Raw genomic sequence first — 11,772 nt, forward strand, 5'->3', positions numbered from 1 at the left:
GGGATGAAATGAAAGATGTAAAAAAGAGAACTAGATTTTTTCTCAGACAAGCATAGCCATAGCATATTGCCTGAAAAGCATTTAACAGATAGAAGAAAAGGATAAATTATATTTTCATTTTATGGAAGATGTGTGCTGGAAATTTTGAAAATGTTGACTTAAGTTGCTGAGCAGGTTTTATCTTCCCCATATGCGTGTGAAGCACCGTGGAAGGCAAGAATGCTTAATTAAATGCAGTTTAGGACAGGATTTGGACTTGCATATACCAAGTGGATCCTGGTAATAAAAACAAATCGCAGTCGTTTCTGGGAACATGACTGTCCTAAGAAATCTGAGATGGAAAACAGCTCTACCATGTGCTTTAAAAATAAAGGGGAACTCTGTGGCACATATGTATGTAATTTATGCCCAGGAACAATTTTATACTGTCAGAACAATTAGAGATTAGAAGCACTCATTAAATTAGCTAATCCATCCCTTCCTATCAGATAGTTCTCTCTGTCACCACAGGCTTATTCTATATGGTATATTCCTACAGGGAAACTGAAATATCCCAATACAGCAAGGTACTTAACTAACTAACTAGCTTTAAGTACAGATTAATCACATTGACTTCAATGGGACAGTACAGGTGCTTAAAATTAAGTATGCACTTAACTATTTTCCCGAATAAGGGCCTGAGTGTTTTTAGAAATCAAAAATTTGCCTTGATAGACAATTTCCTAGTCTAACAAGTCTTGAAATAACTATTTTCTCTCTCAGTTTTTCCCAATGCTTCTGTTTCTAATATATGCTAAATCATCTTGGTTTCCTAATCATGGTACCCATACCACCCTGAATTTTTCCTTTTCATGAACACGGATAGAGCCTTACAACTGCTGTAGGTGGTTACAGCCTCTGACACCATTTGCCAGGCAAAATATATTACATATATTAAAAATATAATACCATATATATATAATAAAGTTAAATTTAATAATTAATATGAAAATATGTTATAATAATTACTAATGCCTTTCTCTTAAATCTGTCTCACTTTTTATGATTCAGCCCCTTCTTATGTGGTGTCTCAGCTTTAAGGGATGTGCTGAAGACTTGTAAAAAAAACAAACCCCAAAACCCCAATATAGTAAAATAAATGAACTTCAAGTGCCATAAAAGTTGAAATTTGGTGACAGTGCCAGCTCATAGCTTTAAAGTGTCCTTAGGCCAAGCAGCAGACTTGCAAGTTAGGGGACAACCAGGAGTCACTTCTCAGGCTTTTCTGTAATAAACCCCTGATTCTCCAAACATTCCTCTCATTTGCTATTAATTATATGTCAGAAGAGAGCAAGAAGCTCCCTAAGAAGGAGATACATCCCCTGTGGGATGCTTTTTTCACGTGGTTTATCTTTGCTTTAGATCGTTGCAAAGAAATACCGCAACTTCGAGTTCCCAGCGGAGATGACGGGGCTGTGGCGGTACCTGAAGAACGCGTACACGAGGGATGAGTTCACCAACACCTGTGCAGCAGACAAAGAAATCGAGCAAGCCTACGCAGATGTGGCCAAGAGGCTCAGCAAGTCGTAACTGCCCCCAGCCATGGCTCAGTATCCCCTTTCACAGACTCTGCTCCTTGTTGCCTTAAGATGTACTTTATCCTTATACTGTCTGGTTGGCATCTTTATGACTTCACCTGTTCCAAGTGTATTGGGCAGGGACAAATCTGCCTCTCCCTGGAGAAAAGAGAAGGCAGCTGTAGTGGGGGGTGGGGGGTGGATACCCTTTGAGGTCTAACCCAAGATCTGGCTCAACTAGTATTATTTGCAATCAGTATTGGAAATGAGTCCACTTGACTAGTTTCTTGTTCTGTTGTTGGGGGTACATCATGACCTGTATTCTTTAGAGTTTTAAAAATAGCTGAAATTTCAGGTGAGAGAGTTAGGAATACACAGGTTCCTCTCTAGGTTATTTCAAGGACGCTTTTTCCCTCAGTTCTATTAAGATCCTTGAGGCATGAACAAAATAGAAGAGAGAGAGAGGGGAAAAATAGGAGTTTGACCCTAAAGCAGAAGTGCTCTTAGCAGTTATATTTAAATAAACTCTCTGAAAGCATCTTCTGTCTTAGCAGGCCTGGGAGTTTATAGGGTATTTATTTTTAACTTGGCGCAAGAGGGGGAAGCCTGAGTGAATATGTCAGACTTGCAGATGCTACTCTGCATAAAATTTGCATGGTGTTGTTGGATCCGAATGTTTTAAGCAAAAGAGAGTGAAAGAGCAATTGAGCAGACAGCCCTTGGAAGAGCAGGGCCTGTGCCAAAACTGTGCCAGTGGATCTGCTGGTTGGTAGAGACAGACAGACAGCAGTAACAGGGGCAGCAGATTGACTCCAGCACCCACAGAGGGAATTGGCACAGCAAACCAAACCACGTAGGATATTGTCGTCTTGACTGTAAGGTTGCCAGTTCCTTTATAATTGCTATCTTGGGAAACTTGGATCAGCAGTGGGAAGCTGTCGCTGCACATGGATTCCAGGCAGGGGAAGCGCTTTCTTCGCCTTGGGCTCCAGATGGGTCACTTTCAAGTGCTCATCATCTCACCCCAGGAGGAGTTTGCTGGGAGAGCCTCAAAGAGGGCAGGCTGGCACAGTGAGAGGCACATTTCCAGACAGGAATTCAGCAAGTGTTTTCTAGCAGAAATCCATGCATGACGCCTCAATCCTGCTCATCCAGGCTTTACCCATCCAGGTTCCACAATTCTGAATTAGGCTTTTTTTCCCTAAACGTGATTATTTTGCTCTGTCTGCAGGGCCTGCTTGGCACATCTACTTTACACTGGTGATTATTTGCACGTTTCTTCAGCAAATTCAGAATGGCAGTTCTTTCACTTGAAACTCATGTGCCCCAGTATGCACAGGAGAGCACATGGCTTGCGGGTTTCAGTTTGTGGGGGGATTTATTGCTGTTTTAAAAGATAAAATAAAGCTGAGCTGTATCCTGATGTGGCTCCCCTTCTGATCAGAGCTGCTAAAGCTGCACTGGTTTGAGGGGAACCCCAAGCTGGTAAGCTGTGACCAAGGGGAACCTCACAGCAGACTTGTTTGCAGCCAGAGAGCTGCAAAAGTGGAACAACATCAAAAGCCAGGCTCTGCCACATGATGCTGATGACAATCTGAGACCATCCTTTTGCTTTAGTGGGTTAATTCCACTTTTCACACTAATCCAGCTGGGAGCAGAATGTTGCTCATTGACTGAAGGGAGTTTGTGGTTGACTATTGTTTCACATGCAATGGTCAATTTGTTCTGAACTTTCAAAACCTTGGAAGAAAATCCATGAACTCCCAAGTCTTCTCCTAGAATGAGCTATTTTAGCAGTGGCTAGACTGGAGGGCAAAGGCTTGCACTCTTTAAAATATTGCTGAGAAATCAGCTGGCTCAGAGAGCACTAATAGCAGCCAGAAAAATCTGATGAGATTAGAAGTATCTGCACAAGCACATGTGGCTTGTTAAAAACATTTCTTCATGAGATTGGAATTATTGTGATATTATTTTCTTTTTTTTTTTTCCTTTTTAAGAAATCTGCCAATTATTTATTTATTTATTTATCTTAATTGACTCAATCCTTTCTTTCTGTCTTTCTGGTATTTGTGTACACTCAACACTTGGGTCAGGATAGGTCGGTCAGTTTAGAAGAGTGTTATTAGCAAAGCTCTCCAAGTTTGTTCCTAGAGAAAATTCTTCTATCTGATCAATGGTCCTGGGGATTTTTTATTCTCAGTATGATCCTGTCAATCAACAGAAACTACATTTTTCTCAGTTGCCTATTCCCAGGCTTGCACTTCAGTCAGTTGCTTTCCTTAGTCACAGTTGCTGCATTTGAATAAAAGACACAGAAGCAGATGCAGATTATTGCTCTTTTATATAATATTATTTATGTCCTAAAAGAAGGCTGTCCAAACATGCAGCAGATCTCAGGTGAACCAGGGTCTGCCCTGATTTCCATCTCAAAATCGTCACCATTTTGCTGAATCTCATAGTTCTTAAATTCTCTTATATATTTGTCTCTATTTTTCATAGAAGAGGGACAAATCACTATCAGCTGATTTCTATGACCTAAAATTGCATCTGTTTTAAAAATATTATGTTTAAAAATGATTTGGCTTATATCAAAAAGAAAATTATCTATAAATGCAATGAGCTTTTTCTAAGATGATTTTCATGTTCTTAAAATCTTCTTAAGATTTCATAACAAAATCTAAAAGTCCCCAGGCTAATTTCCTTTCAATTAATTGCAACAATATTTCCTTAAATATCTTCATTTTTCATACAGTACTCTAAAATATCTAGATAAAATATAATGATGGATATGAGAAATTAGAGGAAAATGGATCAGCTTTCAGCTATAGTGCTGATTCTGTCTGAATTCAAGTCTCACTCTGCATCCTAACTTTGCATTTTACTCATAACTCCATTATAGGCTGATCCAAGATCATGGACAGGTTCAGGCATTCCCTGACCTTTGTTTGGGTTTGAGATCCAAGCTCATGTTTTCAGATCTGTAACTTTCACTCACCTTTGTGCTTCTTGGCTTTATCCATTGCCAGAAGCAGGAAATACTGGAAATCCTACATAGAGAAGTGTTTTGCTAAGATTTTGAGCTCAGTTCTCAAGGCTCAGGATCCATCACCAACGAGATTCTAAAGGGCTCCAGACTCTTTTAGGCAGAATATTTTTGGTGACCTTCCATTGTATTTAGAATTATAAGTAGTAAATATTAATCATACAGGATTGTATATCTACATTGGCAAGGCAGCTTTTATGAAAAGAATCTAAGTGACAAGACAGACATTGCAGATTTATAATAACTTTGTTCATAAATTTTTTTGCAAGATGTAAAGAAAGACATAGTGCAGAGAGGGAAGAAGCCAACAATGTGGATTTAATAATCTACATTTCAGAAATGCAGACCAAATGTCTGTGAAGATGTCCATTTCATCCAAACATTTCTTAGATATATATTTCAAAGCTCCCTGCTCAGTCAATCCAGCACTTCATTCATATTGGAACGAATATTGATTTTTCTTCTATTAGCAGTGGTATGGGAGTTTTTGAGGTTCCCATAGGTTAGTTCCCCTTATTCTCTGTTAGAACTGTTTGAATTGCCAAGAGGTCATTTTACAGCACAGGTAGGACTAAAGAATATCTGTTTAAAGTCTATTCAAACCAGGCTTTCTGAGAAACATTTTTTCCTATAGATATCACATAATGATACTGCTTTATTAGATCTAGTGTGGAATATAGAACTACAGGCTACTCCTCTGGTTGCTGCAGGTGAAAAGGCACTGCTAGGGAGAATGACAGTCTATAGCACAAAGAAAATGGACAACTTTGTTTCCTACAAGAAAGTTCAGCTGAATTGCACATAGCATTAATTTTAAATATATATTTATTTTATGTTAACTCCTAAACACCTTTCTCCCTCTCTTGTCAGCTCCAAGTTAGCCATAACCATTTCCTCAGTGATAAGTAGCAGGATCCTTGTGGATGGGCACAGGGGAGACTGTTTTAGTGTAGCCCTTCCATCTGATGGGATGAAGGCCCCTATCTGCATCATCTGAGTTCGGCTAATAAGCTGAGTTGAAAGTACTGCAAAAATTTAGACAGTGGAAGCCACACTTCTGTGAAACCAGAAGCACATGGAAACATTATTTTTTTAAAAAATTAATTGGTATTTTAAAGAAAAAATACCCCCTAAGTCTTGTGTCCTCCTTCACATGTATTCTTTTAAGCATCAGGAAATTTGCCTTTGTTTATAAATTTTCTAAATATATTCATTATTCTTGAATTGTTTTTGATATTAAGAAACATTTTTCCAGTAAGATTTTGCCTCTCTGCTGAATCTTTCATATCTTCATTAATTTTGATGTCTGCAATGGCTTAGTAATTCCAGAGGAGGCAGGAAAGCTGTGAGGTTTATACTTGTTGAGAAGTTGAAGGAGGTAATGATTTGATTTTATTTTTTTTTTTTTTGAGAAAACAGCATTAAAATAATTTTAAAAATTGTGTCTTTTCATCTGGGATACTTTAACCAAGAGTGATAGGCTGTTTAGTCTGGACTGTGAATTTCAGCATATACAGCAAGGCAGCATGTTGAAAGTAGCTTTTCCTAGGGGTTTCTCTCAGGTAGTAGACATGTACCCTCTGAGTCACAAATTTCCCATTTCCTGCTTTCAGGAGGGCTGTGCTGGTTTGGACACTGAACTACAACAGCCCACTCAGTGCTCAGCAGTGAAAAGAGGAGTCCTGTTCCCTTTTCTTCCAGCTCATGTGTAGGGAACGCGGAGAGCATTAAGCTGCTTTATTTCCTTGTCCCACATTCCAAACAACACTCAGCTCCAGAAAGGCCCAGAAACCCCATCCAATGCTCTTTTCCAAAGCTTGATATATCCATTTTTTCAACACATGACATAAAAGCCCGAAGAACTCCGTATAAGCCCTCAGGAGCTCCCCACACAGGACTCGGCAGCCTCTCAGAGACCACCACAGCAATCATCTTATTCCCCTGTTGCCCCAAATCATTGCCTGTCACCATGCACTGGAGAGATGCTAATCCTGAAAACACTCCCAAGGATGTGTTTGAATGTGGTGTATTTGAGCTGTGCTCATCAGCTAAGCAGCTCTGAATGGTGGCATTGTCACAGCTCAGCGGGTCGAGCCTCTGCTGCCAAGGGGACCCACCACATGCTGGAGGAGCCGAAACTGCTGCACCAGTGATGGTGCAACCATGATGAAAGGTTTGAGGGCCACCTTTCCTCCTGCCTGGCTCCCTGGCTGAGGTGTTAGAGCTCAGCTGGAGCCATGATCCAGCGCTAATGAGCATTTCTAGCTTGCACATGTGAATAGGGACTACTGATGTGTTTAATGTTAAACATGTGCTTGCTTGCCTGCCTGCCTGCCTGGAGAGGAGCCTAAAAGCCATGACAGAAAAGCCTATATTAATGAAGGGAATTATTATTCTCTTTCCTTTGAAATCTGGTGGCAGAATTCCCAGTGGGGGAATTCCCAATAGGAATTCCCAGTAAAGCCAAAGGTGGCACAAGCACAAAGATGTTTCCAGTGCAGGGAGAACAGAGAGCACTCAGGGAGAAAAGGAGGCAGCGGTGCTATAAAGGTTCTTAGTGCAGAAGAAGGACACCAGGTGGTAACTGCAGGGACACGAGCAGCGCTGCCAGGCTCTGTTCTGGTCCCATGGGGGTTCAGAGTGGAGCAGGGACCAGGCAGTGCAATGCCAAGGCATGTTCCACTCTATCTCCAGCCACACTCCCTGTGCTGGTATCTCACAGCACAACGATGCCTTCATTGTGTCTGCCTCACTCTTATTATGAAGTGGCTTGTCTAAAGAAAACTAAGAAGGGTGGGGGAATTGATTTTTTTTTTATGTATACATGGAGTAAAAACAATCTAAATATGCTTTAATGGTTCTCAACATGATACTGTCAATTCTCACCACAGGGTGGAATTTGTTGGTGGAAATTAAATTAAATTAAATTAAAACAGAAAAGCTTGGCTATTGCTAATGGGTACTACTGGGAGCCCTAAAAGCAGTTTGCAGTGTAAAACCATAACAGGAGTGAACATCCTTTAATTCCCAGAATTGCTTGGGTTTCACAGGGTCATTTTAGCCTATTCTGCTGCACTGCTGAGAAGTTGCTCTTTCCTTGTCTCTCTAGATCTATAAACTCTGAAGAATTTGGGAAATGGCTACGGGCACCAAATTAGTCTTTTTCTTTTTCACTCCTTTTTTTCCCCCTCCTTCATTAAATTAACTACTTTCATTTGGAAATAAGCAATAAGTAAGTAGAATTTGCAAACAGCAGATTTCTCTACTCTTTCATTAAGAAAGTTTTTAAGTGCTTTCAGGAAATGAGAGGTTATCCCCAGCTTTGTGAGTAAACCATGGTGTAAAATACAAGTGGGATTCTGATTAAATTATTGAAGCAGAAAGATTGCAGCTTGTTTTAAGGAACATGCTTCAGAGTAAATGAACAGAATATTCCAGATACTGCAACAGGGTCTTCAGCTCTAGTTTCTGGTTTGGGTTTTTGGGGTCTGTGTTGGTTTTTTGTTTTTGTTTTTTTTAAATTACCTATTCTACAATATAAAAACTATATATACATATACATTCAGAGTATTTATCTACATTATTTAATTCAATAATGCTGTGAAGTTTGTCGGGCTATCAAGCGGCATAAAGAGGAAAACTTACACTTTTGAAAGGGCACTATTATTTCTGTGTCTTTGATTTGGTTCCCACTGGAATAAACAAGAACCACACCATTAGTTGTGTGGAAGCAGGATCTCAACTTCACAGACCCGAAAGTTTGGCAGTCCCTTGGAGGGCAAGGTAATTTGCTGTGCAGCAATCCGAGCCTTGCAGTGGGCACAGCGCGTTTTGAAGGCGTTCAGAGCCGTCCTTGGGTGAGGGCGTGATGCTTGCAAAGGGCCCCAGTGAATCCCCCGCTGTTTTAAAACGAGATTAAGCCATCATGAGATGTGGACTGGCTAACCCCAAACCAGACACATTCGCCTGCAGCGCAGCCGCTAAATTGGTCTGACATCAGGAACCGCAGCGAAGGAGCTTGGCCTCAGAAGTGAGTCAAAGCAGCATCTTTGTCACCAGTCATTTTCTATTTATAATGACACAGATCTATTTTATAATCACGGGGAGGCACAACAGGAGTGTGCTTTGTTCTGCCTAAATCGCATTTCTCGTGCGGGTGCGTTTAAACACAGCCCTTGGCCCCTTGCCCCACACCACACACACCCAGGGCGGGCAGCTCTGGCACAACAATGCACACCCTGTCGTGCTTGAATGAGCAAAGCCTCCAGTGCTGGAGCAATAAACTCCAGCTAAATGGCTTAAAAATGTTCCCTTAAGTGCACCGAGCTGCCCTGCTGCTGCCTCACTTCTCATTTCCAATGCTGTTCTGTTTCTAAGCCTTGTGTTTCAAAGAAACCAGGAGTGTGTTTTGTTGTTTAGTGGTGGAAATTGCTGGACATTAATAACTGTAAGAATTTGGGGTGAAAAACTCCACTCCCCAGCCCAGCCCTCTTTCCTGGTGCAAACCTGACAGCTTTTACTCCTGTGTTTTCACAGGCTATGAACAAATTCCCAATAGCTGCTTGGTTTGGTTCCTGGAGAATGGGGTTCTCATCTGTGCAAACTCTCAGAGCTATGATGGTAACCCCTCTTTGCTTCCTTTTGTCCTTTCTTTTTCTTTTTCTTTTCTTTTTTTTTTCTTTTTTTTTTTTTTTATGAAGGGTCCTGCTGTGTATTTCCTAGAAAATTATGGTTTTGTGATCAATAGATTAATTTTTGTAACCTGTTTTCAGTTCTAAAGCCTGAAGATCAAAACCAAGTTGTACAGTAAGATTTGCGGGTGAGCAGAAGTGCTTTTTTCCCCTCCCAAACCTACTCGTTTTCAAATCCTGACTCATTTGGAGCACAATTCTGGTTACTTTGAGGAGGTCTGAGGTTGAAAGAGAGGAAGGGGAGCCCCACAGAGAGAGGAGATAGCAGAAGCCAGTCTGGAAGTCTTATGAGATGTGTGGACAAGTTTCCTATCAGTGGGTGAGCAGAGAGCTGCGTGGCCCCACTGGACCCACAGTTACTTAAAACCTGCACTGATATTCAAAGGCAAAATTTGGGCAGTGAACCTTCATCAGACATGCTACATCTTCAGGGTAAAAAAACAATCAAAAAAAGAGCTCATTTGTAAGGACACTCAACTTTTTAGCTATTGTCAAGACCTGAGTTCATATTGACTGGATTTTCTCCTCCAAAATGTCATTAATCCCAGAAATGGCTAATGGCTTCGGGGCTCCCGCCTGAAGTACTTGGCTAAAACCAAGATCAAAAACTCATATGGAGAATTACCTCATATCAGGAATTACCTTAAAACTCAGACCTGATAAGATTCAAAGAAAAGCAATTTATTTGTAAACAACTATTTTATAGTTTCTGACAGTGAAAAGTAACTGTGTATCCAGAGGGCACCATCAGATAAGAAAGCAAGCCTGAATCCCTTTGTGTACTTGTGTTTTTCAGCCAAGGAAGATTCTTCTTAATGTGCAATTTTAGATTAGATTGCAACCTTTTGGAGTAGGAACTATGTATTTGTTCTCTGCATGTGCAGCTCTTTACATGACAGGACCCTGATTAGAGCCTTTGTGGGCTGTTCTACCCTCATAATCTGTAATAATAGGAAAAATATAATTAATATGTCATTGCAGTTTACCTTTAATATTATGATTGTGAGACTGTACTCTGTCAACTGTGAATAAAATAATGTCCTTTTTGTATAATAGGTAGTATATTTTATTATTGAAGAAAGAGTTAAATTTAATTTTTAAACAGAAAAAGTATCTGCTCATTGTTTTATTTTAAGCTTTTGAATAGATAAGCAAATATATCTCTTGCATCCTTCAAATGAGTATGTGTTAAATGAAGAAACCCACCTTCCTGAATTGGAGCTGTTTATAATTATATTCCAAGTGTGATTAACACCTTTTAATTTGAATAAAAGTGGTTTATTTTCTCATTGGGTTATTGCCGGACCTTTGTTTAATTTTGTTGGGTTTTTATTTTTAAACAGGCAACTTTTCTTTGCCTGCAAAAAAACTAAGTGTGCCCAGAGCTTGAATACAGCTATACTCATCCTTTGCTCTAAGATAGGGATATGAGAACTTGTGGGGTTGTAATCACATCTATAAAATAATGGAGGGGGTGAAATGGGGTGTAACCATTCACTATTTCTCATATCAGAGGTTGTGCATTCCTAATGAAATAATCAAGCACAAGTTTAAAGAAATCAGAAAGAAAAGCCTTTTTACACAATGTGTAATTAAACTGTGGAGCCCTTTACTGGATGATGCTATGCAGATCAAAATTAATATGGGGCTCAACTTCCTGAAGAATAGATCCATAAGTGCTGTGAAACACGAAACTTTGGAAGCACTGTCCGAGTCAAGAAGTCCAGAAGTAGCAGGGCTGAGAGGAAGTCCACGAGGAAGTAGGTTTCCATTTGCCTCATTTCTTATATTGTTTCTGCTGTGAGAGATTAGACACAGCCACAGGAGGGCTGAGTACTTTGGCTCCAGGATGTCCTTTCTGGGATTACAGTACACAAATGTGAAGTATTTTAAATTGAATTCCAGCTCAGAACTTTGAATTTATCTTCCCTGAAGCAAACCAGCTCCAGAGGTGCTTTAGATACAGAAGCTCAGAATCCCTCTCATAGCAAATGACAGGAAATCACATTCCATATGAAACAAGAATTCATCATCCAACAGCTGCAGCTGGAGGGGAACAAGCAGGATTTCTCTTAATTTACATATCAACTTCTCTTCTGGTCCCAAAGATTGTACCCAATTGGTCACATCTCTCTAGTCCTGTATTGCTCTGGTACCATATATATCTCTTTTGATGTTGTGTGTGATATAAAAATGGGCATTTGTTTCAAATTCTCCAGACCCAAGGTGGTAAGTGCCAGCCTAATGTTTCTGCTCAAACTAGTGCTGAAATACCATTTCACTTTTCCAACACTGTACTAATCCAAGGCCTTGGTTGATTGATTTTGGGTGAAGTCCTAAATGTGTAAACACCCAGGTGCACCTTCATAGCAGATGTGATCTTTCCCTTTCTCTCCTGTCGTGGAAGCATAAAAGAAAACCAGGGAATCTGAAAAATTCACCATCAGACGTATCAAAGAATTAATAAACACCTTTTTTTTGC

At 40.1% G+C, this 11,772-nt stretch overlaps 1 protein-coding gene across 2 annotated transcripts in view; it reads left to right on the plus strand.

The window, feature by feature from the left end:
- The window catches only part of CLIC5 (CLIC family member 5), an 82,643-nt gene extending 72,064 nt beyond the window's left edge, over positions 1 to 10,579 (plus strand). For both annotated transcript variants that reach the window (XM_005528766.3, XM_005528767.3), the window contains one exon: positions 1,402 to 10,579. In XM_005528766.3, coding sequence (XP_005528823.1) covers positions 1,402 to 1,569 — 168 coding nt within the window. In that variant the 3' untranslated portion in view covers positions 1,570 to 10,579. The remainder of the gene's footprint in view (positions 1 to 1,401) is intronic.
- The last annotated feature ends 1,193 nt before the right edge of the window (positions 10,580 to 11,772 follow it).

Source organism: Pseudopodoces humilis, chromosome 3 (genome assembly GCF_049639895.1).
Source record: "Pseudopodoces humilis isolate 2021_Gansu_Grassland_sample_001 chromosome 3, ASM4963989v1, whole genome shotgun sequence".
In the NCBI taxonomy this organism is placed as follows: Eukaryota; Metazoa; Chordata; class Aves; order Passeriformes; family Paridae; genus Pseudopodoces; species Pseudopodoces humilis.